This window comes from Sander lucioperca, chromosome 23 (assembly GCF_008315115.2).
Source record: "Sander lucioperca isolate FBNREF2018 chromosome 23, SLUC_FBN_1.2, whole genome shotgun sequence".
NCBI lineage: Eukaryota > Metazoa > Chordata > Actinopteri > Perciformes > Percidae > Sander > Sander lucioperca.
The window spans coordinates 19,057,250-19,079,467 of NC_050195.1; the positions used below are offsets into that span (position 1 = coordinate 19,057,250).

Consider the following 22,218-nt stretch of genomic DNA (forward strand, 5'->3'; position numbering starts at 1 on the left):
ACAGTGTGAGGAGTCTTTAGCTGTATCATCCATCATCTGAGTTTAGTTGTGCAGCCTGTCATTCACCCGCCACCAGCACAGGCTGATGAAGAGCCTAGAAGTCAAATACCTGGCTGATAACATTGAGTTTGCACCAGGAGAAAGAAGATGTGAATAATTTTGTGAAAAATTGTGAAAATCCCACCAAGTCACCATTACACCAGTCTGCAAACTACTACATGGCCAAAAGTATTTGGACACCTGAAACTTACACCCACACGTGATTAGTGAGCATCTCATTATAAAACCATAGGCATCAATATGCTGCTAGAGCAGCCTCCACTCTTCTGGGAGGGGTTTCCACAACATTTTGGAACCTGATTGCAGGGATTACTCCCCAATTAGGGCTTAACTAATGGACATTTTTATTATTGATTCATCTGTTGATTTTTTTCTACGACATGTCAAAAACATATTAAAAATATTCAATTTAAAGTAACATTTGAGAAGATTGCACCAGAAAGTATGTCATTTTTGCTTAATAAAGCAACACTAATGATGAACCAATTATCAAAATTGTTGCTGATTAATTTTCTGTCGATGGACTAATGATGATTTATGGGTTAATTTTTTCAGCTCTACTCCCATTCAGTAACAAAAGCATTAAAAGGTGGCATTATGGCTTGAGTCCAGTTCATCCCGAAGTTGGACGACACTGTCTAAAATATCATTGTATGCTTCGACATGGCAGTGGTCAAGCAAAAGAAAAGCAACCCCAGGAGAGGATTGTCCACATAATTTTGTTAGTGTAGCGTTGCAGGATAATGTCCACTATATTATCATGCTTGTTGTGAGGGCTTAGAGAGAAAACTCTCCTTAAATATAAATGAGTCAGAGAGTGGTTAAACCGAGTGAGACAGAGCAGGCAATCAGTATGATAGCATGTCCCTCATCTCGACCTTTGACCTTTCTCTTGCAGCAAGAAGAGACCTCAATCTGATTTCCTGACTCGACAGCTAAATTCATCTGTCTGGACATGAGGGAGGCAAACACATTAACACTGTGGTCTCGGCCTGTGGCCAAATAAAGCACTTGCCAATAGACCTTAGACAAATACCCCTAAGAGTAGGCAAATGTAAATATGGGCATGCAGACACTGGGAACGGTTTGTAATCAATGAGCAAATACAGGATTGAATGGGCACATAAACCTTCAACCTTATAGTTCAGACGAGTTGACATTTACACCGCAGTAAAGCTTCAATAAAGACTTTCAGTCAGGGCTGGAAAAGTAATCCACATGAGACTAATTGATTTAAAAGGAAAACTAAAAGCTCTTTAGAATGAGCCATTTTAATATTTTCAATATGTCCATGTAATTACATGAACTCAAAAGTTGATTGGACAGCTTAAAATCTTCAATGTATTGTGTCTTACCAAAAAATAAAAAGCAAGTTATTAACATTTATGCCGAATGTGTTTTTCTGCTACATTTCATCAACTTATTGTTTGGCAGTTTCAGCAAGATGTTGTCTACTTTTTTCTTCTTGGCATTCGCAGAGACACACATTCAGACGATTCAACGATAAATCTTTGTTTACAGCAGAATGCCACTGACAGAGAAAAGCTTTGGGGAGCTTTTAGGGTTGTTAAGGTCAGTGGAGCCTCATAACGTTTGTCATTTTTCAAAGAAAAAACACTCACTTTCTCTCTCTGCTTATGTTTGGACTTTTCAACCACAGAAACTTCGTAGTGTATATCAGTTGCACAATGAGCTTTGTGAGAACACCTAAACACAAGTTAATAATTACTCTGCTTTATCAGAAGAGATACAATTGTCAACATGATAAGTAAATACTTTCCCCTCTACCCTCCTTATTTAGCCTATTTCAATAGTCTTCAAAAATCCCACTGACTCCCACAAGCTTAAAATGTGCCAAGCCAATATTTTTACATTAATGCTGACATAATCCACATGGTGAACATCAGTTCAGTTGGTAAGGGTCCGATGATCGGCTCCAAATTAGATTCAGTTCCAAGTTAACAAAATACTCAGATCCAGGCGGCAATTTTCACTCTTTCATTTTTAAATAAGCAAAAATCAATGTACAAAACGTTAAGATTGTCATGACACAGAGATGAAAATCATTTCATGAATTTTTGTGGCTTTGGAGGCCACGTTGAGTTTGCATGCTTTCATGTTGATCGTGCATGCTGTAGCCCCTCAGGTCATATCTCAGTCTAACATACAGTACATGCTGGCAGGTAAATCACTTCCCCTGGCCCGGGTGACATGTGGATTACGGTGCATCACCCCTGAGGGTTTTGCGTCCTGTGGCAGATTTGCGGTGACAGCCCACTGCCAAGACATTACAGGTGACACATCTGGCTTGATATGAGGCTACAATCGTGTTGTCACGAAGGTAATTAAAGGCCCCTGCTTCCCTGACACCTTGACTGTCCCAGTCGGTGCCTGTGCTGAAGTGGATTGTGGAGTGATTGGCGGTGATAATTTGATCCTGTCTGTCAGGACATCTCTCTTTATGGAGCGATATCACTACAAGGACCTGATTGTCTTGGTGGTTGCAGGTTATCTGCTCAAATTGTAGATGTACTTAATCTGTCATATGGCATGTGTACTAGTTTAAATGTTGAGGTTTATCATAATAATATCCTGGAATATCCAATAGCTTTGAGGTGAGACTTTCTGAAATTTGTCAAATATATTTAACAGCATGTTTTGCACTTTCTGGTTGATGAGCTTCCTCCTGTCAGCTGTTTCAGTTTTCTGCTCAGTGAAATTCCTGGCAATCAGAGGGATAGAGCGATGGGAATAACATGTGGGACTGCACATCTGTCTAAAAGTGAAAAAAACAGGTCTGGCCTTGTAAAGAGGACAATGAACAGAGAAGGAGATGGAGAAAAGTTGGAGAGGGCAGGCAGTGGAGGAACTACACTAGCGTCTGAACTCATGGACTCCAGGGCTCGAACAGCTGGAGCGGGACCAGCTTTCTTACAGCCACCATGCAGATTCACAACCTCGAATTCAGCTGCAAGAGTTGATTTTGTTAGCAATGAAAGAACAAATTGCACAGCAACTTCTGAGAAATAAAAGTTTAATGGCTGCAACTTTGAAAAGGTCATCTGAAGGGAACAGATAGACTCTAAATGTTGCGTTACAGGGAGTGTGGGGTGTGTTGGAAGAGGCCAAAGTTCAGACTGGAGCTTCCTATCATGAGCTTGTTAGCAGAGCAAACCTTTTCTCATGTGTCAGCAATATTCCCTCACCTCCTTGACTTAAAAGCGATTTTGCCTTCTCTCTCTCTCTCTCTTCCTCTCTCTCTCTCTCTCTCTCTCTCTCTCTCTCTCTCTCTCTCTAGCTTTAACACTCCTTCGCGCTGTCTTTAATAAACTAAAGCACTGGAGACACACACACACACATTCCCACACATGTAAACAGAGCCCACTCTCCCACCCTCCCCTTTTGTCATGAAAAGCTGAGGCTTAAAAAAAATATTGTACAGATGACTTGTTTTCTTCCAGCCTTATTTTTCCACTACTCCCCTTTTCCTCTCCTGCAGATGTGAAGGCTTTTGTTAGTCACTGAACATCCTGGCCTTTCTGCAGCTCTTGGTAGCTTCAGAGGTGTTAGCCAGAAATGCATTCATTTATTTGTATTGAATAGCACAGAGAGTGTAGGTGTTTCATTATAAATAAAGGTTTTTGAAAGGGTGGCATCATGCCTGCATTAAGGTTGCACTGGGAGAAAGGAAAATATCTGGTTCAAGCCCGGGGAAAACTAGCATATGTCCTGCGTGAGTGTCACTGAGCCAGACAGAGTTCCCTTACAGTTCTAAAACTGCTGGTCTGACCTCTGACCTTCCAGTGGAGGTGGGAAAAGAAAATGTTTTTTCTTTATTTACTTTCAGGATCTCACAGAGTTTTTCTATTGTGGCTCAAAATGAATGAATGTGCTAAATAATTTGGGCCAATTGCTATCCTCGTTGATGGCAATATTGGTCTTTCAGTCGGTCCAGCACTTTGTTCCAGACTGAAATATCTCAATAGCTATTTCATAGATTACCATGATTTTTTGTACAAACATTCATGGTCCCCAGAGGATGAATCCTACTGACTTTGGTGATCTCCTTACTTTTGCTCTAGTGCCACATTTATAGTTCTTTCATGGAAATGTCTGGACTTGCTTAATATTTTAACATTTAGGAAATGACTGTTTGTTGGTATCTGCTAGTTCTAAATTGTTTTTTTGTGGAAAAATTGGTGGATGAAATGTGGAAATTTTTTGACTTTGAATCATTTTTTATGATTGTGTAATCACTCATGCTTTTAAGGGACTGGTCTGTGGGTCAGCGTCGTATTGCAGTGAAAACACCTCTGGGTTATGTGTTGTCGATACTGTTTAAAATGATTGCCGTTTTTGGGATAAGTGGAAATCATTTAAAATTTGTGAGAAAGCACTCACTTCAGAGAGCAACTCATTTTTTGATTCCCATCATATCTTTAATGGAAATTGTATCCTCTTTCATGCTTGATTGTGCTTGAATGTGTTGACAGTGCAGAATATTTGAAATTATTTGGATGTGAAGGTCTCCAGTCTGTGAGAGATGATAATAATACATAACAGTTGCACTGTGTTCATTTTATTACATTTATGAATTAGGGAAATTGTCAGTGCATTTTTGCAATATGTGCAGTGCTTGTACCAGTGTACATCAGTCTGGATTAAAGATAATTAGTGGGAAATAACTGATAAGCAATTTTCCTCAATGGCAGCTGTCACACAGATGAGAGGAGACAAAGAGCAGATCATCTGAATATATTTCAGTGCGAGGACAAGCCTGTTAGTCAAGGTCATTTTCTCCACTTCACTGACAAAATCAAGAGACACCAAGCAGAGCTGTCTCCGACGTGTTTCTGCATGTTTGTGTTTGAATGCTGACCCAGTTCCCCAGCTGACAGGGTCATAAACACAGCAACACACAACTGTACTGTCTTTATGGACTCTGTTAAGGAGCCAGGGGTGTCATTACGCAGTTTTACACAGTACTAGTCATGTGCTGCTGTGAGACAGGTCTATACAAAACCTACCTGGCCTCGTTGTCTGCACTTCTAGAGGCCTGCAGAGAATAGGTTACAGAAGACAAATCACCACATCTAACTTCTGCGTAGCTACATTCCCACTGTGGGTATGTTAGACTTTCTTTGCCTCTGAGTTTGATAAAACCTGGTGTAACAGATAAAGCTGCATTTACTGAATATTTACTTTTTATGTTTGAGTTTTACTTCCTTGAAACTGAAATATTTATATTTTGATCGAAGGTTTAAAAAAAAAAAAAAAAAAAAAACTTTTTCATATTACATTTTAGGCCCAGTCAGAGTATGATAGGAACTCAATTAGCTGTTGTACTTCAAGGTCACGGTAACTTTATTGTCCTCGAGGGGCAATTGTTTGTACAACCAGCAGACAGACATAAGGACAAAACACAACAATACAGCAAAACATGGAATACTAAAGTAAGCACAATAGTAAATACAATACATACATTTAAAACAGTTCTGGCAAATTGTTTAAAGTGGAAATGGAAGTTGGGATAAAAAAGTTTCTGAGTCTATTGGACCTGCATCTGGGCATGGACTACCTGCGGCCTGAGGGAAGTAGCTTAAACTGGCAGGACAAGGTGTGGCTAGGGTCAGCTGCAATGGATTGGGCCTTCTTTGCCACTCTGTTGGAGTAGATGTGGGAGAGAGTGGGGAAGTTGATGCCTGCGATCTTGCTACATGTCCTGACGATACTCTCTAGTCGTTTTTTGTTTTTTATGGACAGAGAACCAAACCAGCAAATAAAACAGAAGGTTAAAACAGACTCAATAAAACAGGAATAAAATATTCTCATAAAAGTGGGGTCAATGTTAAAATTCCTCAGTTTTCGATAAAAGTACATACGCTGGTGGGCTATGGCACAAACACCATCAGTGTGTGGCTCAAAACGTAGCTTGCTATCAATTATTGTGCCAAGGTACTTGTATTCTTGTACTGTCTCAACAGGTTGGTCATCAATGATAGTGGGGGGAAGAGGAGGGCACTGTTTCCTAAAATCAATAATTAATTATTTAGTCTTGGAGACATTTATGTTTAAAAAGGAGCACTTACATCAATCATTAAAATCCTTCACTATTGGTCCATCGTCACACTTTCATTAAGAAGAGACACTCTCACTATCTGCCAGATATTATGGCTATAGTTGGAGGACTAAAGAGAAAGTCTTGTTGATCTATTGTTTCCTTGCCAGTCAGTAATGATATGCTAATGCTGTAATTATTTCCCTTGTCAGACAACAAACTTTATCTTCTGTTTCCAAGGACAGAATTACACCTGAGAGATTTTAGAAGCAGATGGATTGCTAAACTCACTGCCCAAATGGTTATCATTATCTCACGCTAATCATTCGCTCCTGACAAATTTGGGCTGCTCACTTCTAAGACTCGCCAATTATTTTAGAAAGGATGAATTGTAGCATCAGACATTTATATACCTCTCCATCAGTTACAGTTCTGCATAGTCTCCCTGTGTGTCTAAGTGTAAACCTGTCCCTGTGTTTTCTGCCTGTAAAGCCCCTGGCAGTCTGTCTCCTGTGGTTGAATCCTCGGAGACAGGTGGTGTGAAGTCAAAGGAAAGTGTCTGCTGCAGCTCCTGGTACAGCAGAGTGGCTCAGCCCAGCGTTCAACCCCCTCAGGGCCGTTCCCTCCCCTGCACAGCTCCCCTCCTTCACTATAATCTGGCATACACATTGAACTGTGGCAGGCAAGCCCACCCTTTTTAAACACCTTGTTGCCTTGTTTATGGTACCTGCTTTTCACTCCTTTTTGACACATCAGCGGCAAAAAATCTTAAAACAAAATGTGTGATGAAATGAAATGTATGTTTTCACACCCGAGTTGAGCCGTGTGCATTTCATCATGCGATAGAAAAAAAGCAGTGTTTTAGGAATATCACCGCAGGGAGATTTTCATGTTTTATTCATGTGTTTGTTTGTAAGCATTTGCCTCTGAATATGTCCTCTGTACAGCAGCTGTAGACAAGAGCCATAGTGGAAAGTAACTAAATACTGTACATTTTGAGAGTATTTTATGTTTATGTGTCTTCTACTTCTGGTCTACATTTAAGAGGGAAATATACTTTTTAATCATTTATTTGACAGATTTAGCTACTAGTCACTTTTCAGGTTAAGATTTTATATTAAAAAAGCATATGACAAGCTAATAATATACATTATGTTAGATTAAAGGTGCCCTGCCACATAAAACCGTTTTTACTTGTATTTTTTTAAATATGTTAGGTCCATATGTGTTTGTGTTATGTCGTGAATGTGAAAATGAACTGCTACCTCCTCTGTCAGCTCTAGCCACTGAGAAGAAATAAGCGGAGAAATCAGGCCAATTACAAAAGCTGGTCAGTCTGACGTGGTGTTGCCTGAGCTCATTAATATTCATGAGCTCGCCCAGTTGCGCTGGGTAAAGGATGCTGATAGCCAGGCTCTGATTGGCAAGCTGTTAGCCAATCAGAGTCAAGCAGCTTAGCTCGTTGAATATTAATGAGAACTGGCAAAAATTGAGCTGAGTCTTCCTGCAGGCTTTCTATACCACGCTAGAATGGCTTGAAACAAGATAACCAAGGCATTTTTTCCACGCAAAATGTTACAGTCCATGATGATGATAATGAGTCCATGGTAGAACTTCAGACATTACCACAAAGTAATGAAATACGTGTGGCAGGCACCTTTAAACCAGTCGTTCCCAACATTTTGGGCTTGTGGCCCCTTACAGAAAAGTGTCTAGTTGGGGCTCTTTATGACATTTCAGATCTCTGAGAGTTGTTAGCAGTTCCTCCAAGAGATTTTTCCTTTCCTTCCAGTTTAAGGCCCAAATGACAAAAAAAAGATTTAATATATCACAAATAAATAGTTTTTCTTCTTCTTCATATATCAGTCACATAAGTCATTTTCCTGCCGAACCAGTACTTTATTTGAAATATTTTTAGTAAACTTTTTTTTTACGTTATATATTGGTACTTTACTCAAGTAAAGAATCTGAATACCTCTTCCACCAAAAGAGTGTAAAGGCATAATTGCTGCCACCTTTCTAGAAGCTAGCCAAGCCTCTGTCGCTGCTGTGGGGCCCTAAGTTTGATCAATGAAGCCCAGAGAAGCAGAACATGGGGCCCAGTGCTGATGGCAGGGTGCCCAGAAGCATGGCATGAAGCGAGAGGGGTGGGGGGGGCTGTGTCACACTTGAAAGTCCCAAAACAAGGAGATTTTCAAAGGCAGAGTGGGTTTGGGGCTTAGCTTTCCCATGAAATGTCAAGATTCTGCGACTATACTGCAACATTTCTACAGACTGCATGTTATTTGTTGGAGCTTCTTTATTTAGTGAACAGACATGAGAGTGGTATCAATCTTTCCATCCAATTCTCTGCAAGAAATTTAACAAATGTATCCCTCAAAGTGTCAAACTATTTCTTTATCTGATGTGGAACTAGAAGGTTTACCCAAAAAGGTCTATTGATTGAAATGTTGTAATTAAATAAAGTGAGTACAAGTGAACAAAAAATGTTCTTTTTCAAAATATAGATTATTATTATATACATGTCTTTGGCTACTGCCATCATTAATAGAGAGGAAGTAATTAATCACACGTAATATTTTAATAAAATGTTATGCATGTGAAATGTAGAAGCTCCCTTGACTCGATAAATCAAGAAAGCCTAGGGCTCAAGCAGGTGTGAAAATTACTCTCTCACTGACTCTCGCGCTGACTCCGAGCCAAAAACAAAGGCAGTGTTAGTTTCTCCCCCTGGGAAAATCAAGAGGGTTTGTAAGTATGGGTGGAGTCTGCCAAGGTACATCCATATCTCTACCCAAATAACAACACAGCCACTCCTACTCCTCCTCCCCTCTTCATTTTCACCTCCAGAGCAGCAAACTAACCCTTATCCAGATATCTGCCTTAGAAAAAAGCAGCAAGGGACAAACAAAAGGAAGACAGAAAGTTGGAGGCTATTTTAGAACAAGTGGATGCCATTTGCATTCAAACCCAGTGTCTCCCAGGCTGTTAGTGGGCAATGAACTCTCTGTTTCTATTAAAGACTCGGTGCAGCCATGCTCAACTGTACAAGACAAATGGTGCCATCAGTCCTGAAGTGTACAATTACTCCAGTGTCCTCTACAGGGGTCAGAAATATGTTTGGGTTAGATGATCAATATGTGTATTTGAGGGATCAATAGTGCAACCACAGACAGAAGCAGAAACCCGTTGGCTATTATAACTGTTTATTTCATTTGTTAACGCTGAGGGGTTTTTACCACAAACATGCATGCCACCATGTCAACTTACAGCTGAGATGCTATCCAGTGAGTGTTTGAGCCTGAGGGTGAAGATGCAAGCCCCAGCATGCAACCTCACCTCACCTGGGACCTTTAAAGCCTACAGTACCTAAAAAGTTTCTCTACGTGCCCTCATGGAATAGGTGGTGTTAAAGGCTTGTGCCGCCTTCACGTCATGTTGTTTAGACCGTATCCGTGACCAAGCCATAAGCATCGTTTAGTTCACTTCTGCTTTCCTATAGATTCTGTTTTCCAGATTATTATTTCCTAATTTGCCTGTTTTTCGGATGCACTGACCCTAAACACCCATACATCTTGACAACCTGCACTAAAATCCTAGACCCTGCAGCTGCACCACACAGCTGTCCAGACCTACGACTGGGAGCAATAAACCAAAACAACCTGCTCTCTCTTTATTTCAACCCTGGTGACCTTACCAATGAACTCCCCTCACATATTACAACACAATCTGTCGCCTCTCTTTCCGACTCTATATCTGTCTCTTCCAGTAAGAGAGTTCCTGAAAAAACTGCTGAATTTAATGCGATAGTCACACATCTTATCTCCAAGACATCAATTTAAATCACACCGAGGAAATCATCTCTGACGTATAGATGCTGCCCGAAGAAATTTAATAGCTGAACTGTTTATTAGATTGTTCAAGTCTGCTCAACATATTCTTGCAGTCGCAGGTGTCATTTTAGGTGCCATTACAGTTACTGGGGAAAAGTGCAAGGAGTAAAATAAATGAGAAATTGTCTGAATTGCGTATTTAATTAATTGAATTAAGCTTGCTTAAGTAGAGACTTTTTGCTTTTCACTTATCTTGTCAGAAAAGAAACAAAGCATTAGCTCTGATGGAATATTTTCTCTTCATAATTTTCATAGAAGCAGGAGGTAAAGAGGAACTCTTGTTATTCAATTGGAAATGCAAATATTTGGCAGTGTTTGCTGATTAAATGGAATTTGGAGGGTCTTAACAAAACACTTTTCTACATACAGTACACAATCCCCTCTATAATGGGATTTTTTTTGGAGGGAATCATCCATCTGTTGGGTGACATGCTGCTCTATAGGTCTCATTTTGCACAGCAAAGCGAGCGGGTTGTGTTGTAAACAATATTTAATATTGATTTCCTATGAGTGGCTGAAGTCTCCACCGCTGAATGGGAAGAGATTGAAGCAATTATAGACTGTGTGTAGCTTGGATGTGGCTCACAGTTTGTCAACAGATAGACGAAATGTGCTGGATTGGGTTTGGCAGCTATAAGCCTGGGGAATGGTCCTCTCTTTGTCTTTGTCTCTCTCTTTCTGCTCAGTATGTACAGCAGAAGACAGTCTGAAAATATATATTTTCCGACGTGCTTGTGGGATGCTGGTGCTGTAGATTTTTCGGTATATTCAGTCTTTTAGCTTTAGCTGGTTTGTGGGTGTAGGTGCCTGGAGGCTGTAGGCGGGCGGATATGGGATTTGGCAAGTTTTTGAGGAGTTTGTTATATATTTTTCCACATCTTTTCCTGCAGAAGATTTCAAATCTGGGTTATATCTATGTTTACATCTGCTCACTGGGAAATGATCCAGATCTTGGAGGAAAAACATGTGTAATGCATGCTTTAATTTAAGAGGTTTTATATTACTTACAAGTATCTGAAGCAAATTAACTTGATTATAAGGAATTTCATATGTGGATATGAGGGCTGCTCTTAGTGGCGGAAAACCACACTACGTGTTGTTGGTCGCATTTGTCATGATGGATTAGTACACACACTGTACTGAGAAAAGGAGGAGGCATCACTGACTAAACATTAGAAAATTCATATCAGCTGAGAAATAAAAAGTAGAACCTGATTCTTGAAGCTAGCAATATCAATACAAGATTAAACTTCAATCAAAAACACGTCTTCTTTAATGGTACAGTAAACAGATCAGACAGTCGGCAAAGGAAGGGGGGCATGGGGAAGGTTTTTAGTTAAGAGAGTCCAACTAAGTGTGAAGGGGCCAAGGACAATCATGTGGGTTGCAAACACCTTTGTTGAATAATTGAACCCACAGCATATCTGAAAATTACAGTACATTCAAAACAGCTAGCAAAGTTATTATTAGAGGAAATGTTTGGGCTGTAGAAATATGCAAAAATATGTACACATTCAGACAAGGAAATCACAAATAAACCTGGTTCTGTGGGAAATGGCAGGTCCACTTAGAGAACATTGGAGTGTGGCGAGGTTTGGCAGGGTGGAGGGGCGAGAGGCTCTCTGATGCTGATGGATTAGCAGGAAGGATGAAGACAGGCCCAAGGGCCCGTCTGGCCTCGCCTGTAGCCCTCTGCCCACAAATACAAGTGGAAAAAACACAGTTAATACACTCACACCAGCACTCAGACAATCAATCTCTACCTGCAGGACAAGTCACACATAAACACTGAGAACACGCTGCAGACACGTGCATACACATCGACACACCTTGGAACGAGCTTGTCCACGCTACAGGGAATCAATCTTCAGTTAAAGCGGCGCTGCCTGGCACAGCTGTGCTATTTCTTACACGTGGACTCTGAGTTGTGTCTCAGAATTAGATCGATCACTTTCAGCGTGACAGAAATGTAGAAGTGGCCAATTAACCTAAAGCACCCAGGCTGATCAATATGTTTAAAATGACTGTAATTTAGCCCCGGAAGTGGTTGTGATAATAGTGTCTGGATGCAAAGAGTTTTCTTTTCTTCACATTTTATTGTGAAATTTGTGAATTTAAAAAGATGAATAAGCTGACAAATGACACTGTCAGCTTATTAATATGACAGTGCTGCTTGCACAATTGACCTATACTGTCATTTTATGGGTGAGGACGGTCTGGTTTTTTTGTAGCCTACATTTGTTAGAACTTTGGCAAATGGGCACCATTGGAACTATGCTGAATAAGCTATTAGCAGTTCCTGTTTGTACTGTACCCATTAATGTACAGATAGTCTATATCGACGACGTTCCACTTCTGTGATTGTTTAGGTGCTGCCGGAAATTCTGCCGGATGTCCCTCTTTTTAGGCCGGATGTCCGCCATCATCCGCTATCTTTGTGTTGGAATTCTACTCCGGTCGATTTATGAGGACTATGGTTAACTGCTCCTCGGATCTCTGCAGGGTAAATTGAGACAGATAACTAGATATGTCCAATCGTAATTTTCTGTTGCACGACTAAAAGACCTTTTGAACGTACACATGCTCCACCAAAACTTCCTGAGGCTATTTTCAGCGGCACCGGCATTGTGTCCGGGGCTTAGCACGGCCCAAGACGATTGTGATTGGTTTAAAGAAATGCCAATAAACCAGAGCATGTTTTTCTCTCCATTCCAGAATGCTGTGTGGACTAACCAGACCCTCCTCAGCAGCACTATTGAGGAAGGTCTGGCGATGCGAGACCAATATACAGACAACTATCACTGGGTTGCTTTGACATTTAGGAAAACTTAAGGTGAAGATTTATCGGTTACACTTTACTTGTCCTGTCGATCCCTCTCTATACTTCAGTACAGATGTGACCATTTCCAATTTTAAGGTCTGTTAAGCAAGCACTAAGAGGACTGTGGGAACAGTGAAAGGACAGATGTGTTTTCACGGAGAGGTTTAGGTAGAGGGTGAGAGATGCTGGGCTTTTGTCTGTGCAAAGACGGCTTTGGCTAGCCGGTGACCTGTAAGAGTACAGTAATATTACCCCAGGTAATGGTCTGCTCTGGAGGTAGGAGACATAATCTGTTACAGGAGGTCCGGTGTTCAGTGATACATTGCCTGCCAGGCCTGAGCTCTCTCATGGTAGAGCAATCCAAGGCCTCGGGGCTCCTGAGCCGAGCTGCTCATTCGCAAAGTTGAGTGGAATGAGAGCCAACAGCAGCGCCTCATAGTCCTGCAGTCAATCACTCAATCTCCTGAAATATGAGACAGACACTGTGCCTGACTGGAATCCTGAATTCCTAAACGCCTGTGTCACATTTTCTCTTAGTGATCCTGCTGCCTCCTGACGGCCTGCAGCTCTGTGTGCCTGTCTCTTTGTCTCTTTGCCAAAGCATTTTTTGTATACACTTCCTGCACTGACCAACGCCGGAGCCAAGACAACCACCAATTACATAAAGAAAGCCGCGGTGGTGACAGCAGACTCCATGATGGTTTACTCCAGCACTTTAAACCCTGTGTTTTGGGGTTTGATACTGTGTGCTCCGGGATGTTACTGGGTGCTTTGTGGCTTAGCCTGCTTGGAGTTTGTGTCCAGTGTATTTAGCTGTTCAGCAGATGCTCGGAAGGGAAATTAGCAATAACAATTATATTCTTCAAGGTAAAGCCTTGATTAAAAATCACTGGACCTAAAGCTGGACACTGTCTACTTCATAATTCCCCTTTAGTCTCTTTGCCTCTGGCCTCCTTCCTTCCTCTAACATGCAGTCCTGACACCTGTCCTCTTCACTGGCGCCAGGTTTCCCCAGGCACAGCGAACGAAACATTAGTCTCCTTCTAATGAATTCTCTCCACCTTCCATGCTTGTAATTAACACTTGTGAAACTTCAAAAATTGGCTTTTATTTATAGTCCACTGTTTCACAGCTGCCTCTTTTCTCATTTGGACACCATACATTTGAGCGCCTGCTCGCCACACATTATGTGTCAGAGATTTTTTTGTCCCTGGTTGGTTCTCTCATTCTGATGTTGCCAGGAACCTTTCTGATGTAGTTATAGAAGGCTCAAAGTTCAATGTCAACTGTTTAAATGATAATGTGGCACATTCAGTTAGTTTTGCTGAAATTCAAATGTGTCTTTGTGCTTTGTCTCTAACCCAAAGGAGGCATTGATCCACCTGTGGATTACTGAATTGAGAAATCAGTAGATAGTGCAATATATTCTCAACAAGCACACAGATCTGAACCTCAGGGTGATGTTTGTGTAGCAGTGCTTTGACTTGGAAAGATGTGACTAATTGTTGGCCAAACAAAATCTCTGGTGCAATGGAGCATTCACGACAGGAGGACGCTCACTTGATGCCTCTGCCTGGAGGGAAAGTCATTGAATTTTCTGTAAGAACAATGGTTTTGTTCATTGTGCACACTACAGCAGTATTTCATTTTCTGTCTTAACTTGTCTCATGCACTGATTATGTGAGAGTTAGATGCAGCTCATGTTTAATTTTCCCTTTCATCACGCTGTTCATCTCAACCTTATGAGGACTGTTTGAACCTGGATCTCTTGGTGCTGCCTCTCTGTCTACCTGTGTTTAACTTTCTCCTGCAGTCAGCTTTTCGACTTTATGTGTTTGCCTAATGACAGGCTTCGTTTTTTAAAAGAGGATGTGTAAAAAGCAAGCTACGGCAGGTTAGGAAAGCACACTTTGCTCTGCATAGTAATTTCAGACAGTTGCATGTCTGGAATTTGTGTGGAGTAATGTTTAATGTGTCTCTCCACCCCAGGCGACAGAGATTTAAAGGGTCTGACGTTGGACTGGCATCACACATGATGTGCATTTAAATAACTCAATTAATGTGAAAATGAAGCAGTTGTATTTCATTTGCTCTATGTAATCTGTAATCTATTAACACACAGTGAGAGATAGAGAAGCTTGTTTAAAGAACTCTCATCTTGTCCGTCACAAGATCAAACCAACAGCCATCTCCTATTAAACCCAGTTTATTAACTTATCAGTCACATGATTATCTGAGTTTATCTGTCTCTGCCTCTTCATTTTAGCATCAGAAGGCTGATGCAGTAACACTGTCAGCGTTTTTGAACGTCAGTGTTTGGTGCCCTGAGATGACCCTGAACATAATTTGGCTTGTGATGGCCCAAAAATTGAAAACAGTGCTTGTTGGTGTGTCAGTGTCAAACACTTCTTTATGCACCAACCTGCCTTAGAACGCTGAGTAATAATTAGTTGATAGAATTAGTTAGCAGAAAATGAATGACTTTGATAGCCGATTGTAATGGAAAAAATGTTAAACATTCTCTATTTTCAGCTTCTCAAAAATGAGAATTAGATAATATTCTCTGGTTTATATAATGCTGAATGTAATATCTTTGGGTTTTGGATTGTTTGTCAGACAAACTGAGCTGTTTGAAGATGTCATATTGGTCTCTGGGAATTGTGATTTGATTTTTTTCTAGACTAAACATTCAATAGACTAATGCAAAAAACCGATGAATGCATCAGAGGCAGTCCACATTCAGTCACTGATTTTCATCAGTTACACACACCCATTCATTTTGCTGCAACAAATCATTCCTGAGTACACCCAAAAGTTCTGCAAGTTGCAAGAGTTGGTTGAACTTCAACGAACAGTGTTTCTGGATAGAAAAACCATTACAAAATATTGTACCGTAAGTTTTACTGAGAGCATCATTTGCTGGCATTCTTTCAAAGTGTGTGTGTGTGTGTGTGTGTGTGTGTGTGTGTGTGTGTGTGTGTGTGTGTGGGCTTGTTTAACTATATTCATGGGGTCCAAAAACCGGGAGTCCAGTATACTTGTGGGGTCCCAAAAGCTTTGTGGGGCCAAAATGCTGGACCCCACAAATTTAAAGGGCTGTTTGAGGGTTAAGACTTGGTTTTAGGATTAGGGTTAGAATTAGGTTATGGTTAGGGTGAGGGTAAGGGTTAAGGTTAGGCATTTAGTTGTGATGGTTAAGGTTAGGGTAAGGGGCTAGGGAATGCATTATGTCAATGACGGGTCCCCACAAAGATAGTGCCACACACCTGTGTGTGTGTGTGTGTGTGTGTGTGTGTGTGTGTGTGTGTGTGTGTGTGTGTGTGTGTGTGTGTGTGTGTGTGTGTGTGCGCGCGCAATTGTGTGTGTGCAATTGTGTGTGAGAAGCACTACACACGCACGCGTGCGTGTGTGAAGCTTCTCCTGAATAATGTTCTCAATGAATCTTTGCTAATGAACAGAACATGACACGCTGAATGGAGGAAAAATTGTGATATTCTCTTTCATGATCTGGAGCTATTAAGTATAATACTTAATCACATTGTCTGTTCTTTATGTAAGAATCTGTTGAGTTCTGCTCTAACAAGAGGCCCTTTTATCACACAGATTATCTAAACTGTAATTTTTTTTTCTGTTGTTTTGAAGCTAAAATGAGAATGAGAAAGCCCCCCCAGAAAAAAAAAACTGGGGGGTTTCAGCAAAAGTTACATCAACTTAATCTGTGTTGAGTTGATCTGCCCAGAGCCTGAGAAAGAAGGTCCTCCAGCGTGCTTGGCAGGGTCTGCTGGTACACTGATGAAACAGCTTTCAGTGGGCACTAAATGAAGCACTCTGACACCCAGGGATAGAAAGGCGAAGAAACCGTGGGGGAATGTGACTTTTTTATCCCTTTTTCTGCTGAAGTTATGCACGCCACACACATACTAGCATGCACAATTGCAATGAAGCGTTTCACCTCCTCTACTTTCCAGTCATGTGTGGCAGTCTCCTGTCAGCAACACTGAGTCAGGTGGGAACAGAGAGAAAAGAGGGGAAAACAAGCAGGGACTGAATGAAAGAAGGGGTGCAGACAGCACCTTTATTCTGTGGTTTTATGACCTCCTAAACGTCCTTGAAAGGTTTTAGGTGGAACCAAATTACAGTCCCTCTGGTGTTTGTGAATCAGAGGTGTTGACAGGCATGAGTCCGGCCAACAAGGCTGCTCGACAGAGTCAGGGCGAAGGTATGCGGAGGCTTTCAGACACACTGAAAGAAAAGTAGAGGGGAAAGATTTCCTTTCACACAAAAGCCGAGGAACAGTCTCGCACTGGGGAGCAACCTTGTCCTGCTCTGGGGTTATTTTAGGTGTCCCTCAGGGGTCTGACCTCATTCCCCTTCCGAATGCTTGACAAAAGACCCAGAGTTTCCCCTGGATAATAAGAGAATTTACTCCCTCTGAATCTCAAAGGTAGTGTACACAAGAGAAATGCAGGTGCATGTGCTCCTTTAAAGGGTGACTCATCATGGGCGTTCACATAGGGACATGCTGGGAAAAGAGCAGCCATTTATTCATGGCCCCTATGTTGTTGTCATGGTATATTTTAAAGCATCTGCTGTTGGCCAGCTTTCTATCGTATATTGAGTAACTGACAAAGATCCTTTAAAGGATGAAAATAGATGTGTCGTGCCTCTTGGATGAGAGTATATAATGTGCGTGTGACTAATGACCGTTAGGGATCGAGTGAGTGTCAGGTGGTGTTAGTGGTAAGAATGAGACAGTGAGTGAATGGTTGGCCAGGGGAGTTGCTGCAGACACCAAACAACAAGACCGAGATGATGCACATAGAGAGAGAACTTGATTGTGCAAAGACTGCCTTGTCTGTGGTTAACTTAAAGCTACCCTCAGGAATTTTTGGCCGCTAGCGGTTGTAACGGTTGCATTTATGCACGCATAGAGGGAGTAAAACACGAGCCATTACTGCACAGCTTGTCTGCGTTGACAGCTAGATTGTTTAACATAGAGGCTTATCTGTTCCGTCAGACGTGTGTGAGACGGACACCTATAACAAATACTCCCAAATTTAATTTCATAAAAATCTGTGGTACATGGAAAAGGTTTGAGCCTTGATTTAAAAGAACAGAAAATTTAGGCTGACCTCAAATTTTCTAGATTTTGTTCCAAAAATGCGGTACATACAACATTACAGTACACTGCTTCTCGATGCTTAGTTTTATGTTTTAGAGAGACCTGTAAAGGCACCATTATGTAGTTGAGCCTGCTAAAGATAGAAACATTAACAAGTTGCTGAGACATGCAAATTGCACTCAGACCCCTTTCATACTTTGTGCTTGTGCCTTCTGCTCAGTTAAATTATTTCAGTGTACATCAACACCCATCTCTGTGCACAGATTGGTCTCTTCGCTTCTTGCTTTGCCAATGGTCATTATAAAGTGAATCTATCAGCTTCCACTTTTAGGCGAATTAGCATCTAAAGCCCCTCCACATGCTCTCTTCTCGTCTCATGAGAACCACAGGTCGGGGGCCCAGAGAGAGGAGGAGGATGAGAGAGGAGGAAGAAATGTGAGCGTTAGAGAAAAGAGAAAGATGGGAAAGGAGTGGAAAACTCTGCTGGTTAAACCCAGTGACCTCTGTCTCATAAAAGAAGCAACATACAGTAATAGTAGAGGAATCAGCAGTATTTTCAGTTCTAGAGCCAAACAATTTGCATCGCTGCAACAGCATGCAAGCACTTTGTAAACTTTGTGTTTGGATGAGTGCTATAAAAATTAAGTTTATTGCTTATTGTCTTTATCCGCTTAATCCTATTAGAGTCATGGGAAGCAGGAGCTTATACAATCTGAAGGCAGGGAAACAAGTCTGCAGTCCATCACAGGACGAACAGATAAACAGACCATCTCTGCCTACTCTCATTCATACCTACACGCCATTTAGCATCTCTAATCCATGTGACTTGGGGAAACCCATCTAAGCAAGCAGAGAACATGCATTCTTTGTCAGGTTTAAAGTTTATCATAGATATTTTATGCACTGGTAGGCAGGATTTTGTAGCCTTTTGAATCAGAGCCGTGATACAGAGAATGCTACTTTGTGGTTAAATGCAGCAGTGATGGAAGAAGTACTCAGTATTAAAGTAAAAGTACTTGTTGGGGAGAATAGTCCCTTTCAGAGAGTCATATCATATATTATTGGAATATTATTACTGATGCTGGTGGAGGTGGAGCACAAGTTTAAGTACTTTATATAGTACTTTAATCTATTGCACCATATTTTGTAAAAATCTGAATCTGTAAAGTAGTTACTTCAGATGTCAGATTAATGTAGTGGAGTAAAAGTACCAAATAAAGTACAACATTTCTCTATGAAGTACGTTAGCATACAATTGAAATACTCAAGTAAAGTACCTCAGATTTATACAGATTTGTATTAAGTACAGTACTATTAGAGTAAATGTACTTGTAGTTACTGTACATTCCTCCACTGAAGAGGAAACAAGTACAACATAACTCTGTTTTAACATCTTTTCACTTTCTGATTGACCATTGTTATTATAACCTGATCTCACAGAATTCCGTGAAATGAACACGGCCCCTTAACTTAACAACAACAACGGGACGGTTAGGTTTAGGAAAAGAAGAACAGGACGGTTATGGTTGGGTTTAGGAAACGTGACATGTGGGACACGATCCCCGGTCTCCTGGCTGAAAGTCCTGTGTTTGAGCCATCCACCGCCCCAACCAACCTCCTTACGCGGATTTTCGGGCTTTCATACTACTCGCTAGCGTAGTCACTCATAATGCTAAGTCATCTCATTGACTTTACATTGGCATTGTTTTCCGTGGTGGTGGCACGGAATGTGTGAAAATTCCATGCCACCACCACGTAATGCGGTGTTATCAGTTTGTGATCATTTCACGGAATTCTGTGAGACCAGGCTGGTTATTAAATTACCTTGCATAATATATACAGTACGTTGCTTGTAAAATGGCATCCTTGACAGTTCAAAATCAACAGATGAATTTAGTGGTTTAGCTTTTGAATTTGAGCTTTCACACTACAAATACTGAGACAGACACCCACCTTTTCAGGAGGTCTTGGTCGGGTTATTTGGCCCAGTTGTTTGATCCGCATCTGGGTTTGACAGATACTTAACAGCTTTTACACCAATCTAAACAAACGGAATCAAAGTGAACACACCAGAATTTGTTTAATCAAACAGGTTAGGTGTTAGTCAGAAGGAGCACCGTGATGCTTATTTTGTTGAACAGAAAAAATAATTATTTTTATTTCCACCTCTAGAAGGAAGGACAGAACTTATATTTCAGTTTGAGGCCTTTTTCTCCCTTATTCTGATTCAATTTAATCAGTAAACGTATAATGACACAGCAGATTTCACCCCGAATCCAGCAGTCTGTCTCAGGCTCGGTTAATCAAGTCAGTGTTTACATTAACACAGAACCATTTCACCCGTCACCAGCGTCTCATTTCAGACTCAGGGATAGTTGATGATTGTGTATGACTGTGGCCCACTGGTCTGTGTGATGGCTGCTGAGTCATTGCTAATGTGCATCTGTTTTAGGCAGTGAGATTTCTCCCCTGAGCAGTGAGAAAAGTCTGCAAAGACAGTGAGTTATGAGGAAGCGGTACAAGATTAATGGCTTGAATAGTCCCTGTCTTTGTAATTTGACTATTGCCTTAGTGAAAGTACAAATATTAGTGTCCCATGTAATTATTTTGCTTGTACAACCCACCAATTTGCAATACATGGCAACAGATTTTCCTTCCAGGGTTCAATATAGTTAACTAGATTGGAAAATGACTGAGCATGCTTTATTAAAGTATATCTGTGGTGACCTACTTTACATGTATCAATATGGAATAAGGTGATTTGGCTTTGGGCCATGCTACACTAATGTTTTATTTTGTTAATCACACTTTGTTTTCCTGTCTCCCCAGGGGTCTCTTACTCATACGTGCAGGGGCAGGCAGGAGATGAGGACGCAGCAGTGGATGTGAAGCTGTACAGTCACCGGTGGAGGAGATGGCTTCCCCCAAAACCTCGTAACATGGACAGCAACAGGGCCAGTCAGGAGCAGGACCAGGATCCTGAGCAGGAGGAGCCCGAGGGCTTTCCAGGCCTGCTGTCTGCAGAGGAAACAGACAACAGCTCCCAGATAGATGTAGGTGCTAATTCACACCAAGGTCAAAACAGAGATAATTGTAACTGTATGTCATTTTGAGTTTTCAAAATTAGAGTTTTATAATATCTTCTGTGGCTCTGGGAAAATTTCCAAAAGTATCGCAGAAAGTCTGTATTACAAACTGGAGGTCCAGTTGCATAATTGGAAGTGTGGCATGCAGGATTTTTGGAGTTTGACCCATACAAGTGACTTAAAGTCAGGATTTCTCTGCTTCTGCAACCCATCTTTTGCAAGTTCCCCAAATTTATAAAGTTGTCATTCTGTAGTAAATCACTGGAGCACCGTTTAACTTAGCCGCATTAAAAGCCCTACACACCCATGGTCCTCCCACACAGGTGTTTTCAGTTACTCTGCCTCATCTGAGGGCTGTGTGGGAATGTACAGACTGTTCTTGTTTGACATCTTTCTGATATTTCTATTAGTTTTGTTGCACCTGTTAGGGTGGTAGATGTTATGGAGTGTTCCTGTGAAGTTTCTGAATCTTAAATAGTGTTCACATTAGATTGCAAGTCGTAAACATGACTGGGAAACTGCTCTGGTATATCTGACTTTGACCTTCATAATACAGAAGTGCCTGAAAGTCCACTGTATGGGTCAATATAATTAAACCCAAATGTAATGGATACACAGACCCGTCGCCAGACCTCAGTCTTAAGGGGGGCATATGAAATGCATGGGAGGGCACAGTTATTATTAGCCTACAGTACGTATATTTATAATAATCGTATACTCTATTCGCGCAGCACGTAATCATCAAGTTAAACATAACTAACAGCAATATGACCAGGTAGCCTATAGCCCACATCACATTACATAGAAGCAATGTTATGAATATCCATAAAACACTTGACTATACAACATATTAGATGTAACACCAGAAGCATCTCTCAAACATTGCATTTTAAAGCAGTCAACAGAGGGATATACATTGCCATGAGACACACACACGCACATACATACACACGCACATAGACTTTGAACCTTTTGACTTTGAGTGGAGGCAGCGCTGTCCTCTCTCCAGTCCCTCCTGTCAGTACAGCGGGAGGCGGCGTTTCTACGAGCAGAACCTCCCCATCAAAGTATCTTTCCACTCGGACTTTTCAACCACTTACGGATATCCCTGACGAACTGAAGCAAGTAAGCCAGCGAAAACTCATTCAGCTTTTAAAAATGCGCGGTAACTGTTGAGC

General features: G+C 41.2%; 1 protein-coding gene across 1 annotated transcript in view; it reads left to right on the plus strand.

The window, feature by feature from the left end:
- The window catches only part of plxdc2 (plexin domain containing 2), a 95,774-nt gene that overhangs the window by 13,000 nt on the left and 60,556 nt on the right, over positions 1-22,218 (plus strand). The window contains exon 2 of the mRNA XM_031292987.2: positions 20,784-21,007. Within this exon, the coding sequence (XP_031148847.1) occupies positions 20,784-21,007 (224 nt within the window). The remainder of the gene's footprint in view (positions 1-20,783; positions 21,008-22,218) is intronic.